Source organism: Gasterosteus aculeatus, chromosome 4 (genome assembly GCF_964276395.1).
Source record: "Gasterosteus aculeatus chromosome 4, fGasAcu3.hap1.1, whole genome shotgun sequence".
NCBI lineage: Eukaryota > Metazoa > Chordata > Actinopteri > Perciformes > Gasterosteidae > Gasterosteus > Gasterosteus aculeatus.
Window position 1 is genome coordinate 33,935,293 of NC_135691.1, and position 20,626 is coordinate 33,955,918.

The window sequence follows — 20,626 nt, forward strand, 5'->3', positions numbered from 1 at the left end:
TTGACAGCCTTACTTGTGTCAATTCATTTGATGAAACCTTTATAAAAAAACAGCATACAGTTTTTTTTCCTTTTTGGTAACGTCATGGTCCAATATGTAGTATTGTGCAGAAATGCTTTATTGTATTGAAAATCATGATCGTGTATCCATTCAATTTAATGAAAATGTGTATACAAATATAATAATTATGACTCACAATGACAAAACATGAAAATAATCTTAATTCTCACGCTCACTATTTCCATGGGCCGCAGTTGGTTTTATTTTGACAGTCCGTACAGGAAGCACTGACGGTGGTGGGTGGGTGGCTGAGTGAGAGACGCGCAGGCGGGCGCATCGATGACGGGCAAACCGACACACAAACACCCGCCGCTCGGCCCGTTTCCATGTTCCCGGCTCCAGTCAGCGGACCGCCGGCTGCTAGTGACCCGAGTTGAGGATGCGGGAGCAGGCGTGGGCCTCCCGGTTCCCCCGGTGCCTGGTGCTCATCATCACGGCTCTCGCGTCGTGCTGGTCCGCCGACCCGCGGCCGTGCCAAGAGGTGAGTTAAACCCAACAGAGGCCAAACCCTGCTTATTTTTGGTGTTAGTTTATTTCAATATTATCATCTATGAATTACTAGTTTGTCCCATGTTTTATTCCTCTGATCGAATAAAATAACGGTATAATAATAATAATCGTATATTTAAAAGGCTTCCCCCAAATGCACAATAACAATGATCTCACTAAGTCGTTTTCCATTTTGATTAAAAATGATGACTCGAGCGTAATAAGAATATTGTGAGAGCAGCTGATCGGCACAGAAATGCGGTTCATGTTGATAAACACTGTCCTTTCGGAGAGGACGCGTCCTCCCTCCTCTCCTCCCCCCCTCTCCCCGGACCACCATCCCCCGCTGGCGCGGAGAGAGAACCGGGGCCGGAGCGGCTCTTGTGGTCCATCTTTTTCATGGAGCTTTCATGGAGGATGAGAAACGACATTTAAAAAAAAAAAGAAACATCCACATCTTTACACAATTTGTGAAATCATAAATTTAAATTTTCACATTTTAAACACAATTGATGTACAATTTTTTTTCTGTTGGATGTCAGAAATCATTGTTTCATCATTATTTTTCTTTCAATAATAAGCTGAAGCCAGAAGCTTGTTAGCTTAGCATAAAGCTCCCGACATAGAAAGTCTGGAGTAAAACCTCCCATAATCAAGCATTACATTAAAATGTCCTATTTTGTATATTTAATCCTAATATGCCAAATAACTAAATCTATCAATCAGGTGAAGTATCAGTATTGTCACAACTAAACTAATTCAAATGTACCGAACAAACGATAAAAATAAACAAAACAATATGTTGTACATATGCACAGTACATGATGATCTAATCTCTAACTATCTAAAGTATTTCTTTGCCTTATACAACATCTGGATGTTTATTTTTAGGAGACGCTTTTGCCCTCAAACATCCTTCCATCCTTTTTCTTGTTGTTCACATCAAACCCCCCAAACCTCCGGTCCTGTAACCTCCCGACTGAGAGGATGCCGTAGAATTCTATCCCTTGCTTCTTCTCATCTGTCTCCGTGGTAACCGGGGGTGAGTCACCCGAGAGACTAAGCGAAACCCATCAGCCCCCCCCCCCCCCCCCCCCCCCGACCTTTGAACCCATGAGGACCTGTTGTTTGTCCACTGGGCAGCTCCATGTTAAAGAAGGACTCGTCCTCTCACATCCACAGTGTGGCTTTGTTTGCCTGTCGGGGGGCGGGGGGGGGGGGGGGGGGGGGTTGTAGAGAGGGGGGCGGTTGCAGCTGTGCAGGTGATTCGTCTTTTACAACAGCTCAGGCTTATCTGTGCTGCAAACCTTATCCCCCCCCCACACACACACACACACACAACGCAGTCCGTCTGTGATTGATCCGAGGTGATTGGCTCCGCGCGCTCCGGTGACTCGTCTGTCCAGTTGGGCAGCAGGTTCAGGGGGGAGTGCCAGGGGGAGGCTTTGGGCAAAGGGGGGAGTCGTATATTTTTTCCTCCCTGGTTTAATTTTATAACCGTGCTGACTTTATTTCCAAATCATGATCTCATGATTAAATATAACGACGGGCTGAACTAGAATAAAGAAATATAGGCCGTTTGAGGAAAGGGCTTCATACGCTGTAAGCAGGTCAGTAACCTTTTAATCTAATTCACTAGATTTGAGGATAATTAAAACGCACTCCCGGTTGTCATCTTTAGCTCTTGTTTCTATGGCGATTGAAAGCAACTCATTAAAATGCTTTGGACAAAATGTTCCTCGACATGAATTTTCAATCAGTTCAGTCATCGAGCATTGATGTCACAGCCAACAGTCCTTGGAAAGAGCAGAAAACTACCGTAGTGCTCCTAATGGACCATCCGGGTGCACGCGGGTTGGTTGCCGTGGTAATCCAGGTCAGCCGCCACTTTTGCCCTGCTACCCATTTCTAAAAAAAAAGTGCACATATAAAAATATGTGCACATATAAAAATATGTGCACCAAATGTAAACGCAATCCATTCAATAGTGAAGATGGCGTGTTGATCTTTGTGTACCTGCGGTCTGCAGACCGACTACTACTACCAGTACACAGAGTGTGACAGCACGGGGTCACGATGGAGGGTCGCCATCCCGCTCAGCCCGAGCTCCTGCTCAGACCTTCCACCTCCAGCCAGAGGAACGGACTGCTGTAAGTACCGTGTGCGTGTGCGTGTGTGTGCGTGTGCGTGTGCACACGTCAACATGTCCTCAATGTCTGTCCCCGCCCGTCCCCGCAGCTTTCTCCTGCCCGGCCGGGATGTTTTTGGAGATGGGCACCCAGCAGTGCACGCCGTGCGCCGCCGGCTCCTATTCGCTGGGCAGCGGCCTGCGCTTCGACCAATGGGACGCCGTCCCCGCGGGCTTCACCAGCCTGGCCAGCTTCTTGGACCCCGGGCCGAACGGGGAGGACGTCCAGGCGTGTAACAGGTGGCGTTGGCCCTCACGAGCGCCGCCGTTCAGCCATCGATCCTTTGAGCTGCTGTGGATGAGTGTCCTGTCTGTTGTTCTCCTCTCAGCTCGTCGTGGACGCCGCAGGGCGTTTATCTGGAGTCGAACCGCGACGAGTGCACGGTGTCGTTGGTTTACGCCGTCCACCTGGAGAAAAAGGGCTCGGTCTCCTTCACCTACCAGTACCCCGACAACAACATCTTCTTTGAGTTCTACGTAAGAGCCTCTAAACTGAAGCTAATATTGCCGACATAGAAACTACGACTAAGATCCTGGATCTTTATGATCCGACTGGATCACGGTGGAGGTCTGTTTTTGGGCTAAAAGCGAACGTGTGGACATGCGTGCAGGTGCAGAACGAGCAGTGTCAGGAGATGGCTCAGACGGACGACCAGAAGTGGATCAGAGTCACCAACACCGGAGAATGGGACACGCACACAGTGAGTCTCTGACTCCGCCGGTGTTGGTGGGGAAAGTATTATGTCGCCTGTGCGCTTCACCTCGTGCGCGTCGGCTCGGTTTTTTCAGGTGAACCTGAAGTCCGGCACGAACATCCTTTACTGGAGAACCACCGGCATCTTGGTGGGGGGGAAGATGGTGAAACCGGTGCTGCTCAAGAACATCCAAATAGAGGGTAGAGGAAGAACTCCAAAATACTCGACGATGTTATTTAGTGGAGATGAATTCAAAGATATAAACCGCCCTGCAGGATTATTACACTCAGTGTGTGTGTGTGTGTGTGTGTGTCCAGGTGTCGCCTACACATCGGAGTGCTTCCTGTGTCGGCCCGGCTGGTTCAGCTCGGCCCACGGCTCCTCGTCCTGTCAGCCGTGTCCCACCAACACCTTCTCCAGCAAGGGGGCGTCCTCCTGCACAAACTGCCCCGAGCACCAATACGCACGTACGTACGCGTGAATCCACTCAAACCGAAATCGCCTGTAGGCTTACGATGTCCTTACAAAAGTACGAATTTACTCTCTGTGTTTTTCTGTGGTTGTTTCCTTCACATCGCTGAGAACTGGACCCCCTTTGTCCCCCCCTTCTCTCAGATGAGGGATGGGGAGAGTGTAAAAGGAGGCCGCCGTGCTCGGAGAAGGATTATTTCCAGATCCACACGGCCTGTGATGGCGAAGGGAAGGTCAGCAGCATGCGCAGCTTTTATTTTAATTTTATTTGCAGCCTTTTCAATAGTGGAGGAGAATCACACACTTACAAACAGATACTGGGGAGCTTTGAGGTCGTATCGGATAAACCGCCAAAGATGAATCGACAAATCGGTTGCTTTTGCTTAAGATTTCTAGATCAGCACACCAAAACAAACCCAAAACATATACTGTAGGTCTTTTATCCGAAATGGGCAAAGTGTCACAATGAGCCGAGAAGGGAAACGATGACTCATCTGATCCAGTCGACCTCCGTGGCCCCTTTTGACTCTCTGCAAGCGCTCAGTGATGGTTGTTTAAGAACAGACATCGTCAGACACTCCGGGAACATTAACCGTTGCTTTTTGTCGCTTCTTTTATCCCCGCGATGTAAATCTACAGACGCAGGTGTTGTATCGTTGGGTGGAGCCTAAAATCTGTGTGGAAAACGTGACGGGTGCCGTGCAGCTGCCGACGGCGGTGCAGAGGGAGCCCTGCCCCCCCTGCAACCCCGGCTACTACAACAGCAACAACAACGACTGTCTGCCCTGCCCACCCGGAACCTACTCAGACGGCACCTACGGTAACGCCGCTCGCCCGGCGGGTACCGTCCCCGAGGCCGCGCCTCCACGCAAGCCTTTCAATCAGTGTTTATCCAAGGAAAGCCAGCTGGCTTTTCCTCTCCCGAAGCGATGATGTGCACAAAGCAGGAACACGCCATTGTTTGCCCTCAATAAAGCTTTTGTGTGTGTGTGTGTGTGTGTGTACCAGTGTGCACGGAGTGTCCCGCAGGTACGGAACCCGTGTTGGGTTACGAGTATAAATGGTGGAACGTGCTCCCCTCCAACATGAAGACTTCCTGTTTCAACGTGGGCAACTCCAAATGTGACGACATGAGTGGTGAGAACTGATGAATCAGTCAATTAATTCAACTTTCTTTTCTACAGATGAAGATTATGCGATGAGCTCAAAAGCTCCCAAACTACTACCGACTTTGAACCATGACCTCTGTCACCTTTAAATCACCGTTCACGTCCTCTGATTGGTCTGACATCTCATTTTGCAATAGCGTGGACTGGTATAAGTGCACAGATCTGTAATGCAGAACATGTGAGGTACTGATGTGCGTGGGTTCTGTCCGTTGTCCATCAGGATGGGCGGTGGCAGGAGATCACATTCGCAGCGCAGCAGGCAGTTCGGATAACGACTACCTCATCCTCAGCCTGCACGTGCCCGGCTTCAAGTGAGCACGCGCGCTTTCTTTCGCCCGCCGAACCGCTTCCCGTTTGTGTCAGATCATCCAGAAGGAAGGAAGAAAAAGGAGTAATTGTCCCTCTGAATCTCACCCCGGGTTGTGTGCTTGGTGACAGGGTGCCGGCCTCCCTCTCGGGCATGACGGGCAGCGAGTTTGGCTGGATCACCTTTGTGTTCGAGACCATCTGCTCCGGAGACTGTGAGCTCTACTTCATGATGGTGTGTGCTCTGATTGTGTGTGTGAGCGGGAAAGGGAGCAGTGAGGTGACTCGTTTTGCACTGTTTGTTTTGCACATGTTTCACCGTGATACCCCCCGCCCCCCGCCCCCCCCCCTGCAGGATGTGAACATGAAGAGCACCACGGTGGTGGAGTCCTGGGAAGGCAGCAAGGAGAAGCAGTCATACTCCCACAGCATGTCCAGGAACGCCTCGGTCACGTTCACGTGGGCCTTCCAGAGGACCAACCACGCGCTGGACGTAAGCACATTAAGTACCTCCATTGCAACCTGCAACCTGCAAGTGTACCTTCAGCTTTGTGTTCAGGGCTCCTATGAGGAGGTACATTAGATACACATCTGTACTGTAACAGATGTTCCCCTCCTTGCTCTGTGCCCGTCTGTTTACAGGTGCGTCGTTATGTCAGCGACATGGTGAAGCTGTACTCCATCAGCGTGACGAACGCCCTGGACGGCGTCGCGTCGGCATGTCGGGCCTGCGCTCTGGTGCCTCAGAACTCCCAGCGGGCCGGCTCCTCCTGCGTCCCCTGCCCGGCGGGTTTTTACATCGACACGGGAACCAACCGGTGCCAGGAGTGTCCACCCAACACGCACCTGGCAGGGCACCACACCTACGGCCAGGATGCATGCGTGGCCTGTGGGATGGGAAGTATTAGCAACAAGGTAGCCTTTTTTACACTAAAACAATACTTATTTAGACAGCTAAAAAAAATATATATATATATATATATATATATATATTATTTTTTTTTATATATATATATATATATATATATATATAAACGCATACTTGATATATTTTTTGTTAAATTATTTTTTATTGTATGTATTAAGTAAGGTTTTAACTAAAACCTTTATTGTAATTATTGAACTAAATAATAAACAGTAAATTGTTTTTGAAAATACCTGATGTTGATATCCAGTCGTAAACAAAAGAATATAAAAACCATAGAGCAAATCATTTTTTTTTTATTTTATTGATTCTACATCTTCTACAATAACACATCAGAAATTAGGTCTGTAAATTACAGCATCGAGGGGTTGCCGTGTATATGTAGCTGCTACATACACGTGTGTTTTTTCTTTTCCCTCAGGAACACTCTCGTTGCTACAGCGACTGCTCCTTCTCGCACACAGAGAACAACCGCACACTGACCTTTGACCTCAGCCCCCTGAGTGACGTGGCCTCGCTGATCATCGGGCCGAGTTTCACCTCTAAGGGCACCAAGTACCTTCACCTGTTCAACATCAGCCTGTGTGGCCACGAGGTGATTCACACACATCAGCATCTTTCATCCTTCAGATCTGATGCTGTTCTTAGTTTCTTATTTTGTTGTTGTTGTTAATGTCGGGTTCATTATTATCACATATTATGTGTGGATTTCTTCACTTGCTCTCTACAAATATTGCATACTTGTAATTATTCCCACTACGATATTAACTGACATTTTCCATATCTCGTTTGGAAAGATTTGATCACAATTTTGAAATGTGAGGCATCGAAAATGTTGTGCGTAACCGTAGCAACCAAAAGATCATTTTGGACGCTGTCTGCAGGGGAGGAGAGCCGCCGTCTGCACGGATAACGTCACCGACGTGTCCAGCAAGGACGACCAGAGCGACTCGGCTCAGCTGGTCAACTCGGTGGACAGCTTCGTCTGTCAATCGACCATCATCCCGGCGGACGGGCGGGGCTTCAGGATGGCCATTTCCTCCCAGTCCATCAGCCTGGCGGACGCGTTTGTCGGTACGGCGCCCGTCCGACGTCGGCCCGCGGCTCCGTGGCCCTTAGCTTGTGACGTCGCCTCTGATGTCGTCGGCTTTCGTTTCTCCTCCAGGGGCGACGGTGGACTCGGTCCTGGATTGGGTGGACGCTAAACCGGATCTTTTTCCCGCAAAAACGAAGGACCTTCCAGACATTAACTTCTTCTACAGGTACGACATGAGGAACTGGGACGGAGTGAGTGGGTGTTTTTGTTATTTATCCCTGTTTTCATTCAGGTCAACGCAGCCGACGGCCTCGTGTGATCACGGTCGCAGTTCGGTCATCACCGTCCGCTGCAACCCCGAGAAGTCTGACCGTGGAGAGCTGTCGGTGCCCAGGTAGGCCATTGTGTCCCCACCTTCATCGAGGGGCCCCAAAGAATGTACACGGTGACATGCGAGTGAACGTGACACAACTAACTGTGTAGTACGAGGGAAAGTACGATATCAAAGGATGTTAAAGGAAGAAAATGGATAATAAAGAACTCTGTTGGTGCAGCTCCTGTCCTGCGGGGACATGTGACGGGTGCACGTTTCACTTCCTGTGGGAGAGCGCCAGCGGCTGTCCTCGCTGCGCCGAGGACGACTACCACCCGATAGAGGGCGCGTGCAAGGGAGGCGTCCAGGTAACACACCTGCCGTCCCGTCCGTTGACTCTGTAACAGGGAATGTGTTGCAATAGTTTCCATTTGAAAGTATGAATGGGTGAACCACCCGATTGAAGGAACATCTTGAATAGGATTCTGTTTCAGTGTTTGGGTTTAATGTTGTGTGAACTTTTCATCCCAAACCGGAGTCGTTCCTTCGCATCGTGGGATCTTCCCTCTCGCCACTAAGTGAATTCTCCCTGCGCCCCCCTCCAGGAAACCCTGTACGTGTGGAACGAGCCCAAGGTGTGCACCAAGGGCGTCTCGCTGCCTCCCAGGAGCTCCTCCCCGTGCGAGGCCATCGCTCTGTGGCTGAAGGTCGGGGTCGGGGGCGGCGCCTTCGTCGCCGTGCTTCTCATCGCTCTCACCTGCTACTTCTGGAAGAAAAACAAGAGGTTAGAATCACTTTGATTTTGAATTAATAAAACATCGTAGACATCATCTTTTCTGGTTTAAACTGCTCTCCTTTTGTTGTCTCTGGGGGACGTGCCTGTGGTCTGTCTTCAGACTGGAGTACAAGTACTCTCGCCTGGTGATGTCCGCCAACAAGGAGTGTGAGCTGCCAGCTGCAGACAGCTGTGCCCTGGCCGAAGGGGAGGAACCCGACGACGACGTGGTCTACACCAAGAAGAAGCCCTCCCTGCTGGGGAAGCTGCGGGCCATCGCTCACAAGGTGGGACTCTTGGCCACTTGACTTGTGTGTCCCAGCGTGTGCGTTTTTTGTGGTGTGTCGATAGATTTGACGTAACGTCTTGTTGTGTCTGCGTCTCTCAGCACGAGCGCGGAGAGAGCTGCGAGTCCGTGCAGCTGAACTCGTCCCAGTGCGATCGATGGGTTTTGGGATGAACGGACGCCGACCGCGAGGGAGGACAGAGGAGAGGAACAGAGGAGAAGCCAGTCAGTGATGTCACTCCCCTCCTCCCCGCCCCCTTCATGGTGGGGGGAGGGGGCGGGGCACCAATACAGACCTCCGTTTTCACTGGGAAATATTTTATGCTGGACAATGGCTTTTACTGCTAGAATACACAGGAACCCCCCCCCCCCCCCCCCCGCTGTAACGCCATTGATGCTCGAGGGCGGCAGATGAGGGAGAAAAATGCTTTTAATGTTTTTTGTATGTTTTTTGTATTTTTGTTTGAGATATTTTCTGTTCAGAGTTACGTATTTATATTAATGTTATTATGATGAGCCTTTATTAAAGTCCTATTTGACTTTGAAATTTGTTGTGGATAATGTACGTCGTGTGTGACAGTGTATGTGAGATGGATTTTTATATTTGTTTGTTTATTTCTGCCAATATTTCTTAGTTGTAGCTTTCTCGGATGATACTTTTTTCTTTTTATCTTTTTTATGCATCTTGAATAACTTTTAGCTTTGGACTTTTTATTGTGAATGTGTCCCTTTCGGCTCGGAGAAACTGGAGGTATTTCTCACAATTTTCAGGTTTTATTACAACCAATAATCAATTAATTGAGAAATAATCAGCGATAGATTCATAGAAATATTGAACCGCTTCAGTCCCAGCTACTTGCCCTTTAACACTAAGTACATGTCCCTTATTACACAGACATACTTTGCAGGACTTTTACTTGTAGTATTACTATTCTTACTTAAGTAAAGGATCTGAATACTTCCCTCATTACAGACAAAAGCTCAAATTCAAAAAAACTAATTTGCAATTAATCAAATTACCAAAACCAACAGTGCGACTGACTATTGTGGCCACTAAAGGGCCTGGTTAATTAATGAATCGAATCAACCGTGTCTTCCATATTGGAGGGTTATTGTAATTGTCAGTGGTGGAGGAAATCATTAATAAAAATACTAAACTGTAAAAATGTTCCATTACAAGTAAAAGTACTGCATTTCAATGGTTACTTGTGTAAACGTGTGTAAGTATAATCAGCAACATTTTCTTGATTAAAAGTAAATGTACTCAATGCAAATGGCCACTGTGACTTATGTTATATCAATAGAAAATATGAGTACTCATACATTAATATAAAAGCATTAATGTTCTGCTGATTTTCTCGTTATTAATTGATGATCATCCTTCATAACAGTTTATAGATCCGCACGATTCAGCCAGAAGCCGACCAATACGCGTGCTGTTTCTTTAAAAGCCTTTGTTTATACATCCGGGCACTTTGCCCCAGCCGCCGGCTCTCTGCGTCACCCGGCGGATACGCCCCCCGAGCGTGTGGCCCCTCCCCCCGACCCGCCCCCTCCCCGCAGAGCGACTCTTCCCCTCCTCCCGCAAAGTCGACGGAAGAAAAAAGAAAACTTCAGACTCTCCAGCCGCCGTTTTGCGCCCGTAGGTCCGCTGTGTTGCGGGTGATGCGGTGAGGGGAAAGCGGCAGACGTCGCGCCGGCATGTGAACGCTTTTTTTCGGCCGTTGAATTCCGAGACGTGAGCGCGGAGGTGAGTCCATCGACACGGGGGCCCGGAGCGGGGGGGCGACTCAACTGTGTCTCTTTTCTTCTCTCTCTTCTCTCCCCCCCTCGCATGGACGTTCTAACAAACACGGCCGTTCAGCCGACGGTGGGAACGCGACGATAACGTCGTTGTGTTAATAAATCTGCGCCTTTTCGCGAAGATTACCATCGTTTTTTTTTTGTTTTTTTATTTTTTACCCAAACTTCTGGAAAAACCGCAAACTGTTCGTCCCGTGACGTCACCGCGAGACCGAGGAGAAAGACCGGTGTCAAATAATATTGAAAAAAATGGCAGATTAAGATTTCAGAATAATAAGTAAAAGTGTTTTTTCTTCCAGAGCCACGGTAAAGCCGCTGCTAATCAAACCATTTATATGTCCAAATGATTATATATGTTATGTGATTATATACGTTAAACAAGGGTATGATTTATTGGCCAACATATACGATATGTATTTCATAATAAACATATTATTTTTAAACATGAGTGCCAGTTATTGTTGTTGTTATTGTTTTAACAACTTCCACATAAGTTATTGAAGCATATGCAATAAAATGACATTTTATGTTTGTTACTGGAAGATGGATTTAAACAGAAAATCATAAACTAACTATAAAGAGATTGTTATTGGTCCAAATCCAAAATAGGAATAGGAAGAAAAACATGATGTGCTGTGACTAAAGTTCTCTACCAACTCCTACCCAACCAACCAAAGATGTAGCTAAATATACACTGTGTGTGTGTGTTGTGGTCACAATAACGGTGTAAATGTTTGTGTGCAGGTTCACCACCCGATCTCCTGCTGGTTGAAGCGGTACGTTTCCTCTGCTCCGTGTTTGTGTGGTTTGAGCAGATTGTGTTGCTGTGATGTAAAGTGAAACCAGGAGGTCAGCGACCTGTGATGTCTGCTTTGAGGTCACAAGGACCTCGTTTCCTCTCATCGCGGTTGTTGTTTGTGTTTTAAAAGACTATTAAACTCCAGTTATTATGATGTTTGCATCCTGGTGAACTTTAAAAGTATAGAACGGTATGATACAACAATAATAACATACTATACTGTTATTATGCTGCAATATAGTATTTTTTTATGGTATTTTTCAAAACATACTATGACTTTTTACGACACACTAAACTAATCATTTTTTAAGCATAAATTATATTACGACTTTTTTAAAGGCATATTATACTTTTTTAATATCTTCCTTCACTTTGACTCCTAAATGATTTTAGCAACCGTTTTTCAAATGACGCTGACGCTTGTGGGAATCATGCTATGACTTTTTTTTATAATTTATTTGGCATCATTTTTATTTCTATTAAATGTATTATCTGCTTTTTAAAGAAAACTTTATGTCCAGCTGATAATTAATAATTGATAAATAATAGTGAATTTATGTTACACTGCTATCTTAGTATCAATATCAAGTTGGCGATTTAAAGTGTGTCTGGTTAAAACTCAAAGCATCCATCAGGTCTTAAAAAAGGTTATCAAACGATATTTAATTTCACTTCACAGCACTTCTTCACGTCCTCAAAGTAGGTTTCACATGATTTAAAATCTTGCTTTAAGTTGAAGCTCCATCCCTGCACATTGCTGAAGTTTGACTAAACTAATGACGATAACGATGTAGTTCACTGTGATTTAATGTGTGTCTTAATTATTCTGCTAGTTTATCAGCAGGATAATTAAATGGGTTAATTTTTGTGTGTTTAAATGTTCTTCTTGCAGTGCCTGTTGGACTCAGTCATGGCTCGCGGGTGCATCTGCTGCGTTAAATACATGCTCTTCCTCTTCAACCTGCTCTTCTGGGTAATTTCTACACACGCAGTTACAATGAATCAGCAGTAAGATCAGCGTGACCGCTAGATGCTTTTAATATCATGCCATCAACAGGAAGTGTCTGTTTGTGTTTCAGCTGGGTGGGTGTGGCTTGTTGGGTGTGGGCGTGTGGTTGTCGGTGTCTCAGGGCAGCTTCGCCACCCTGTCGCCCTCCTTCCCGTCGCTCTCCGCCGCCAACCTCATCATCACCTTGGGCACTGTCGTCATGGTGACTGGATTCCTGGGCTGCCTGGGCGCCATCAAGGAGAACAAGTGCCTGCTGCTGAGCGTGAGTGTGCCGCCGTGTCTGTCGTGCATCCCAGGCGTTCGTTCTCGTGATGTTGACACAATGTGAAGAAAGGAAACAATAACAAGTTTTAACGTTTGTATGATTCACATGTAATTACGGACATCATTATTTTTAAGAAGGAGGTCATATTGAATTGTTTTGCAACCCTAGTGAGGGTTTCTTCTCATGCTGGAGTTTTCTCCTTTTTCTCCAGTTTTTCATCGTTCTGTTGATCATCCTCTTGGCCGAACTCATCCTCCTCATCCTGTTCTTTGTCTACACCGACCAGGTACCACTGACAAATAAAAAGCATTCAGGGTTATCGATGGTCCTCTCCTGCTACATGTTCCGTGATCCACCTTTTCATCTCGCTTGCCCAGGTGAGCGAAAACGCCCGACGGGACCTGAAAGAGGGGCTCGTGCTGTACAACACGGACGAAAACGCCGGGCTGAGGGAGGCGTGGAACGCCATCCAGGGAGAGGTACATCACCGGCTTTAAAAGGAAAAAGATCTCTCTTTTTAAAAAGCAAATGAGGTCATGTGACTAACTTCTTACCTGCCTGTGCACCAGTGGAGGTGCTGCGGTGTGAGCAACCACAACGACTGGTACTCGGCCCTGCATGACAACGTGGTGCCCGACCGCTGCTGCCAGCAGGTTTTCCCGGGATGCGGACGCAACGCCTCCAATACCTTCTGGACGCGGGTGGGTGTGTCTCTAAAGCTCACTCAAGGATGTAGAAGGAGTGAGCTTGTAGGGGCTGTTTGAGCTGGATTTATTTAACCTTTAAATGGAGCTAAGAAGACGCTAAGTTAACCGGGTGCTTTCTATAGCGTAATAACTGGATTCCTTCTGAGGGACTTTGTCCGTTGTGTGTTTTCAGGGATGCTACGAGAAGGTGGAGGAGTGGCTGGATGACCACAAACACCTTCTGGGGACCATCGCCATGTGTGTGTTGGTAATACAGGTGAGCAGCTCAATGCAGAACACTCATCTAAAGAGCAATAGTTTATTTTCATTTACAGCCATTTAGCTTGTATTCAACTAAAATGGCTTGAAATAAGAAATGAGTACATTAAATAAGCCAACATGAAGTTTACAGTGTACCATGCCACAAACAAATGTAAAATAAATGTAAGTGTATCATGGCATAATAAATGTCCTTTTTATAGTAACTTAAAAAAAATAATATAAAAAAGTTGGCGTGCAATATAAATGCAATGAAAAGCCCAAGGATAGTGTATCAAAATCGTCATATGTAATGTTTCATGAACATTTCAAAATAAAGTAGGCCATGTAAAAATCATAGTATACCTTGTCAAAAAGTAATTATATAGTACGTCGAAACCAGTGTTTAGAAAAGTCACATTAAAAAATACTATTAGCGCTGTCCGTGGTGCTGAAAGTTCAGTCGCTCCACACGATTGTTTCACTCGCTCTTTTCTGTTGTTACCGGATTGATTTTGTCTCTCCAGCTCCTCGGGATGGCGTTCTCCATGACGCTTTACCAGCAGATCCACCGAGCAGGGAAGAAGTACGAAGCCTGACGATTATCTTATCATTTCAAATAGTTGGTTACATAAAATGCATCACTCGGTTCATTGTAAAGAAGAAGCCTAATATGTGTGCCACTACAGCCGTTTTTTTATCTGCCCGCTTTTGAAAATAATCATTCTCATGCATGTTATGTGAGATATTTGTAATGGGCGAGAGGAGCATATTTTTAACTTTGTTAAAAACCAAGTCGCTGGAGTAAAATATAATGTATGGATCCATTTAGGAAAAGGAACCTGTTCAATAAAAGCACTCTTCACAAATTTGATAATGTTTTGTTTCAGGCGCTTTTAAGACGTGAGACTCTCTTTACGCTTGATGATACAGATAAAAGCCGAATGAGCTGCAGGTCAATAAACAAACCTTTTGAGTTTGAGTCAAAATAGAACATAGTTTCTAGGTGATGAAGAAATTCCTCTCTTTGCTGTATCTACTGGTTACTTATTAAAAGCATGTTTAGCTATAAATGACAAACCGGGTTGAACAGAGGGGAAGATTTTAATCACAAGCTAACAGGACATTTAAAGCACTTAGGATAGTAAATATGGTCAGTCTTTAACACAAGTTTTACAAACAGGAGCCAAAAAATATTTTTTAAGTATTTTCTTAAATTCTGGAGAATTATTCAAAGCACTGTCACTAATTCTCCGGTTACAGCTGCATAGTTTTGTTATTATCAACGACGACGTTTCCTTTGATGACGACGTAGCGAATCAGCTCCTGATGTCCGCCCAGCTGGTAGATCAGGTGCTCCCACCTGCAGCCAAAAAACAGGAGTGCGTCTGTGTTACGCGCTCATACGTCACATAAAACACAGAAGGTGTCACTCATCTGAATAAAGAATAAAACATCTAGATGTTACACTACTAGACAGTTGGACCTTGTGTTCAGATCAAATCAGCTGATTGAATGTGGTGTAGATGGTGTAATATCATTACAACAAGCTGTAATCCAAAAAACTTTCTATTTGCTATTAATGAATAAATAAATAGAGAAATGCTTTTACTATAGTAAACAAATCAACGCTGCACATCAAAACTAATATTTGTATTTACATCTAATGATAGATCACATCTTATTTGAACTCTTTATCCTTCTATTTGTCGTTTTCTTGGAGCACGTGTATATTTTCCTGTTTACCGCGGGGTGTCGAGGACCAGCAGGTCGCCGTGTTTGTTGACCTCCAGCGAGCCGTGTGTGTCGGAGCGCCGCAGGGCGTAGGCGGCGTTGATGGTGGCGGCGGCCAAAGCTTCGGGCATGGACATCTTCATGTTCACGCAGGCCAGGTGCATGACTATCGGCTGAGGGCGGGGGGGCAAGAGAAGAATGTAGAGAGCAGCGAGGAGCTGGAACCATCATGCATCACTCCCGTCCTACTCACCATGGAGCAGCAGTAGGCGTTGGGGTTGAAGTCGCTGCCGAGGGCGACTATCACTCCGGCTTCCAACATGTCTCTGGCCCGAGGCTGAGGCAGCCTGCACGCACGCACACACACACACACACACACACACACACACACACAAACTAAAGTTGCAATAAAAAGGTGCACTAGTCCCCCTACCTAGATGTTGTACTTAAGTACAGCTACTTTTTTATACCTCAGTATGTAGGCCGTGGTTGGGAGAAGGACGGCGGCCGTTCCTGCTGTCGCCATGGCAGCGATCCCCTCATCGGTGACCTCCTCCAGGTGACTGATGGCCAAGGCCCCGAGTTCTGCACCCAACTGACACACACACGATTATTATTCTGATGCGTCTGGCAGGAGAGTTCACTCGGTCCTGCTCACATCACGAGCAGCGGGTGATACCTGAGCAGCGTTCATGGGGTGCAGCTCATCCCCGTGGAAGTTGATGTTGAGGCCCATGTCTTTGCCGGCCTGCAGGATGGCGCGCGCGGACCCGAGGTCGAACACGCCGCGCTCACAGAACACGTCGATGTTGTCGACTCCCAGCGCCCCGGCGGACATCCGCTCCTTCAGCTCGGGCAGCTGCACCCGCAGGATGTCCTCCGTGGCCTCCGCCACCGACTTCCCTCTGGATAGAAGGACACCGGTTTGGAAGGGGTCCCTTGGCGGTGTGCGCGGGCGTGGGGGTGCGCGTACCTGGGCACCGCGTGAGCTCCGCAGTAGGTGGAGGAGATGTTGATGGGCAGCGTGCGTCGGGCCTCCTCGATCGCCTCCAGCATCTTCAGCTCGGTCTGCAGCTCCAGCCCGTACCCGCTCTTGCACTCCACCAGGGTCGTGCCGGCTCGCTGCATCCGGACCAGGCGGCCGCGGAGGGAGGCCAGCAGCTCCGGGGGGGCGGCGGCTCGGGTGCGCTCCACGGTGAAGTGGATCCCTCCGCCGGCCCGGTGCACGTCCATGTAGGAGGCGCCCGCCAGCTGCGACACGCGTACCACGCGCTTTAGTTGTGGCAGCGGAGGAAGAAGTCAACGTGTAACAGACACACAATGATTTACCTTCATTGCAAACTCGTGCACCCGGTCCCCCTCCCACACCGGGTGCGTGTGCGCGTCGACCAGCCCTGCGACAGGTGTCCAAACGGTTAAAAAACAACAACAACACAACTAGCACACAAACTTCCGCCGGGCCGATACTCACCGGGCACGACGCACATGCCTGTCGCGTCGATCACGTGATCGAAGGACGCGCGTGAGTACTGCGCGCGGAGGACTTCCGCGGGGCCCACGGCTTCAATCAGCCCGTCGCTGGGTGAAGAAATGAACGCTTTAAGGTGGGGGCTTAAAAAGCACCAGAGGGTCGTTTGTATAAATGACTACGAGCTAAACTAAATCAGAGGATATAGCAGAAGTTAAATAATTATTAGATAATGGGGTAATTAATTTATGAAGAAAACTATTCTAAACTTTAACAATACAGAATTTGTTATGTGATGTTAAACGATAGTGAGTGGCGCCAACATATATCGCATATTTTCTTTAACGGCCACATTCCTGGTGTGACCTGATCTCAGAGGCCCGTTGCTTGAAACCTTACCTCCCAATCACTACGCTCCCATTTTCAATCACACAAAGGTTCTGCATCCCGGGTTTGGTGAGGAACTTCTCTCCGTTGTTGCAGATCAGAACCACCTGTTGGGCGTTCTTCACCAGCAGCCGGGGATTACTGGACATCTTGATTCAGCCAAAAGCAGAGACCACTAACTTAAGAGTCACGGGCTTTAAAGTTGTTTTGGATCAGGCAAATATTTGTCAAGAAGAGTTTAAAGTGCAGAGAGAGAGAGAGAGAGAGAGAGAGAGTGGGGGAGGTGCTTCAGCCACAGAGAACCTGTACTTACACGAACCACTTCGGTCAGAAATCACATGCAAAAAAACAACCAGGTTTAAGAAAGGGTACAATAATCATTTTATTGAGTCTGTATAACAAAGCCACAACATTAAATTGTCCTCACATACAGTAAAAAAAAAAAAATCAGTTTTAAAACTGCTTGGAAAAAAGAAAGAAAAAAAACCCCACACGTCCACTTGTTTCACATGGTGAAAACACAATCACACTTCAACTCAACTAAGAGGTTCAATCGCACAACAGGGCCGGGTCATCTTCAACATCACTCCCTCATTTCTCCGTCTTCCTCCTCTTCTTCTACGCCTCTGATGTACAAAACGTTGTTACACCTGTGGGAATGGAACACAGCCGTTAGCACGATGCTGCCGAAACTGGGTACCGCTCGAGGGAAAAGACTCAAGCAGGATGGACCAGCTGTCCTTTGGTTAATTATTGACACGGGTTAGTGGAGGCAAATCTTAAGGATTGACCAAAAACAAGGAACATCTGTATTGTTTGCGTGATTTGTGTTTGTTTGTTTAGTTTCCCCTCGAAGAAAAGAACATCAGAAAAGGTAGAAGTAAGTAACGAGATGCTACAACTAAACCAGTTATGGAGTAAAGATGTTTTAGGTTTATAACATACCTGACCAGCACCTCACCAAGGTGACCCGCCAAAGCTCCGTCCACATACTCCTCTGTGTTTGCCAGCTGTCAGGGAAATGCGTCAAATAGCAAAAAGGTCAAGACGCCATCCGTACGGTGTATTTGCACGGCAATCACAAAGTCGACAAAAATATGACGAATAATTCTTGTGGTAGCTTTTTCTTGAATAGAAATAACTTTGCACGATTTACTTCTAGACAAGAGACGCAGGCGACTTGTATGAAATATAATACATGTTTGCAAAATTCTTTATATTGTTATGTTTATACAAGTCACTGCTCACATTAAGGACAAAGGGAAGCTCTGCAGCTCGTAATGCTCAATCCCTCCACAATTTTGTTGGTAATAAAACAAAGAAAATAATAACATAATGAAATACATTTTGTCATAGAGCAAAGAACTCTTTTCCATCTTCAGAAAAAATAAAAAGTGAACATCTAGGAACGGGGTTATTTTAAAATGCTCGATTTAATTTACATTTATTGCATTATTGGAACAAAGCACACAACACGCTCAATTGACTTCACCTGCATATTCATGTACCCGTCCACGGACACCAGGTAGCCCTTGTACTCCATCCCCCACTTCAGCTTCACCATCACCGGTTTGCCGGTGAGGCCGTTCAGGAATGGCTTCGGGTTCAACGGTAAACTCTACGGAGGAGAGGGGGCAGGTTGTGAAACGTATTGTTAGAACATACGGTAACAAATTAAAATAAATTATCATAGTTATATACCACGCACTGTTTGCCAATCCGCGCGCGCAAGATAACGTTAAATGAGAATGTGTTTGGTGCGACTTTGTCTCCACAGAAATCGGGCCAAACTCAAAACATAGGACCGCATAAATCCACCTGAAAACGGACCGTAGTCATCGACGAGACGGTTAAACCTACTTAATTATTGATTAAGTGATTCTACGTTACATTATTACACAGCCTGCTTTCCGTAATAGTGAGGGATTCATTCATCCGATTGCATGAATGAGAAGCTAACAAAGCTAAAGCTAACTAACAAATAGGCTACCATCTTGGCACGGCGATGCCAAAATAACTCGCACAAAACATCCAAGTGGTTGCTGGTAACCATCAATAAGATGTACTCACCATTTCTGTTTTACTAAATGTCTTCTGAGAGCGAATAAACTTAATATATGTTCGTCTCAAAAACGTATGCACTTCGCCGAGCAGCACACACGCTTTGCCGCCAGACCGGAAATACAACCTCTGAACTCTGAGTTGTGTTCCGGCTTTTGCATCCCGCCACCTGGTGGTGGGGGTTTACACGGCAGTCACTCATTTTTATCAAAAAAAATATAATATTATTGCAAATATTACCACATTAGTTATTTGTATTTATTTACTGTTATTTATTTATTTTCTCTTAATTTCATCTGTTCTTTTTTTGTTGGTTAACTTTTTGTTGTACATTTTACTTGTTTAGTTGGTTGCAGTACATTTGCAACTACTACAACTGTTTTCATTATGGATCAATCTGTGGATTTTTTTCTTAATGAATACATTTATTTTTTGGTTTCTTCCTACAATGTTAAGAATTGTTGTCACAATTAATCCAGATAGCAAAATGGTTCCTTCAATGTTTGATATTTTCAAACATCACCGGTTTCTCGGTAACAGTTGAGAATTACTGTTTAATCCTCAAAGGTTTGTTTACAGTTTTCATATATTATTTTATGAAGTTTTATTCCCTCTTGTTTGGCATCAAAATGTGTTTAAAAGGTCTAAAGCAAAGTAAGTTTGATACATTTATTTCTGAACTCTATCAGGCATCATTTCTTAATCGCTATGTCATCTTAGTTGAACCAAACTGCATTTACAGCACAGACTCTAAAGGATATTTCACACCCCCTCAAAGGATGATTCAATAATCATAAACTCTGATCTGTTTAGGGGAAATGACTGTCATTATTGGGCTGTGCCAGCTCACTGTCCGGGAAGCTATTTCTCTGCGGGCACAAACCCTCTGAAGTGTTCACTCATTTTCTGGTGTTGAAGCATTCGACTGTTACTTAAGCCTCTAACAAGTCCAAACCTGCTCCCTTGAATAAAAGCAACATCTGATTTCCTACGGTGAAGTTCTGGGTTCTGCCAGAAAATTCCTCTGAAATTGCTTTCAAGCTTTCTTTGCATGTTTGAAATACTCATGTCCTTACATCATTTAGCCTTTTCTTCTTCTCTCTCCTCTTGAGTCGCTCTCCGTGTAATTAACCAATCCGTCAGTCAGTCACCGTGTCAGGCAGGCATGATAACACTTTGTGTGGGTGGGTGAATGTTGAAAATGGCCTAAAAAAATGAAAACCATCACTAAGAGACCAGAGACAAACAGACACAACAAAACTTCAGCGCCAAGGACCGCGTCCACGGAGACTAAAAGACGACCATAAAGACACAAAAGGTCCCTGTGAGGAAAATATGAGCCTCCATGAAAAGGTGCAAACACAGAGAGATGCACAACGACTACGAGATGACGCCAAACCGCCAAAAGACCAAAAAGTGTCCATGCAAAAGAGATAAAAGACT

The 20,626-nt window shown here is 46.1% G+C and overlaps 4 protein-coding genes across 4 annotated transcripts; 2 read left to right on the plus strand and 2 right to left on the minus strand.

Annotated features, from left to right (window-relative positions):
• The first annotated feature begins 263 nt into the window (after window positions 1-263).
• Window positions 264-9,981, plus strand: LOC120818394 (endosome/lysosome-associated apoptosis and autophagy regulator family member 2). The gene is made up of 22 exons (XM_040175431.2): window positions 264-541; window positions 2,579-2,699; window positions 2,788-2,977; window positions 3,067-3,214; window positions 3,349-3,438; window positions 3,527-3,632; window positions 3,750-3,899; window positions 4,048-4,136; window positions 4,543-4,723; window positions 4,912-5,040; window positions 5,293-5,383; window positions 5,511-5,613; window positions 5,734-5,871; window positions 6,021-6,293; window positions 6,725-6,898; window positions 7,188-7,377; window positions 7,469-7,565; window positions 7,632-7,733; window positions 7,894-8,020; window positions 8,258-8,436; window positions 8,549-8,714; window positions 8,816-9,981. Exons 1-22 carry the CDS (start codon window positions 440-442, stop codon window positions 8,885-8,887), a joined length of 3,018 nt encoding a protein of 1,005 aa, XP_040031365.2. The 5' UTR covers window positions 264-439; the 3' UTR covers window positions 8,888-9,981.
• Window positions 9,982-10,238: 257 nt separating this feature from the next.
• LOC120818399 (tetraspanin-9) lies at window positions 10,239-14,402 on the plus strand. The gene is made up of 9 exons (XM_040175439.2): window positions 10,239-10,463; window positions 11,261-11,292; window positions 12,208-12,288; window positions 12,395-12,586; window positions 12,801-12,875; window positions 12,967-13,068; window positions 13,159-13,290; window positions 13,469-13,552; window positions 14,061-14,402. Exons 3-9 carry the CDS (start codon window positions 12,226-12,228, stop codon window positions 14,130-14,132), a joined length of 720 nt encoding a protein of 239 aa, XP_040031373.1. The 5' UTR covers window positions 10,239-10,463; window positions 11,261-11,292; window positions 12,208-12,225; the 3' UTR covers window positions 14,133-14,402.
• A 216-nt stretch (window positions 14,403-14,618) lies between these two features.
• On the minus strand, window positions 14,619-17,374 carry amdhd1 (amidohydrolase domain containing 1). The gene is made up of 9 exons (XM_040175438.2): window positions 17,135-17,374; window positions 16,739-16,845; window positions 16,597-16,661; window positions 16,241-16,518; window positions 15,947-16,172; window positions 15,738-15,862; window positions 15,521-15,614; window positions 15,280-15,440; window positions 14,619-14,896 (listed from the first exon to the last, which is right to left on the minus strand). Exons 1-9 carry the CDS (start codon window positions 17,269-17,271, stop codon window positions 14,791-14,793), a joined length of 1,299 nt encoding a protein of 432 aa, XP_040031372.2. The 5' UTR covers window positions 17,272-17,374; the 3' UTR covers window positions 14,619-14,790.
• A 105-nt stretch (window positions 17,375-17,479) lies between these two features.
• Window positions 17,480-19,374, minus strand: snrpf (small nuclear ribonucleoprotein polypeptide F). Its single transcript, XM_040175440.2, has 4 exons — window positions 19,193-19,374; window positions 18,615-18,740; window positions 18,068-18,132; window positions 17,480-17,772 (listed from the first exon to the last, which is right to left on the minus strand). The coding sequence occupies exons 1-4, from the start codon at window positions 19,193-19,195 to the stop codon at window positions 17,706-17,708; spliced, it is 261 nt and encodes an 86-aa protein (XP_040031374.1). The 5' UTR covers window positions 19,196-19,374; the 3' UTR covers window positions 17,480-17,705.
• Window positions 19,375-20,626: the final 1,252 nt, after the last annotated feature.

Excerpts from the sequence above, each read along its gene's own strand:
- snrpf (XM_040175440.2), bottom strand. Across the intron at positions 18,133-18,614 it reads ACGGGTACATGAATATGCAG|CTGGCAAACACAGAGGAGTA; the intron begins GTGAAGTCAATT and ends TTTCCCTGACAG. Across the intron at positions 17,773-18,067 it reads CTTGGTGAGGTGCTGGTCAG|GTGTAACAACGTTTTGTACA; the intron begins GTATGTTATAAA and ends CCATTCCCACAG.
- LOC120818399 (XM_040175439.2), top strand. The coding sequence starts at position 12,226 with ATGGCTCGCGGGTGCATCTGCTGCGTTAAATACATGCTCTTCCTCTTC. Across the intron at positions 12,876-12,966 it reads TCTTTGTCTACACCGACCAG|GTGAGCGAAAACGCCCGACG; the intron begins GTACCACTGACA and ends TCGCTTGCCCAG. Across the intron at positions 13,069-13,158 it reads GGAACGCCATCCAGGGAGAG|TGGAGGTGCTGCGGTGTGAG; the intron begins GTACATCACCGG and ends CCTGTGCACCAG.
- LOC120818394 (XM_040175431.2), top strand. The coding sequence starts at position 440 with ATGCGGGAGCAGGCGTGGGCCTCCCGGTTCCCCCGGTGCCTGGTGCTC. Across the intron at positions 4,137-4,542 it reads CCTGTGATGGCGAAGGGAAG|ACGCAGGTGTTGTATCGTTG; the intron begins GTCAGCAGCATG and ends GTAAATCTACAG. Across the intron at positions 8,437-8,548 it reads TTCTGGAAGAAAAACAAGAG|ACTGGAGTACAAGTACTCTC; the intron begins GTTAGAATCACT and ends GTCTGTCTTCAG.
- amdhd1 (XM_040175438.2), bottom strand. The coding sequence starts at position 17,271 with ATGTCCAGTAATCCCCGGCTGCTGGTGAAGAACGCCCAACAGGTGGTT. Across the intron at positions 16,846-17,134 it reads GGGAGCGTAGTGATTGGGAG|CGACGGGCTGATTGAAGCCG; the intron begins GTAAGGTTTCAA and ends TTCTTCACCCAG. Across the intron at positions 14,897-15,279 it reads CTGGTCCTCGACACCCCGCG|GTGGGAGCACCTGATCTACC; the intron begins GTAAACAGGAAA and ends TTTTGGCTGCAG.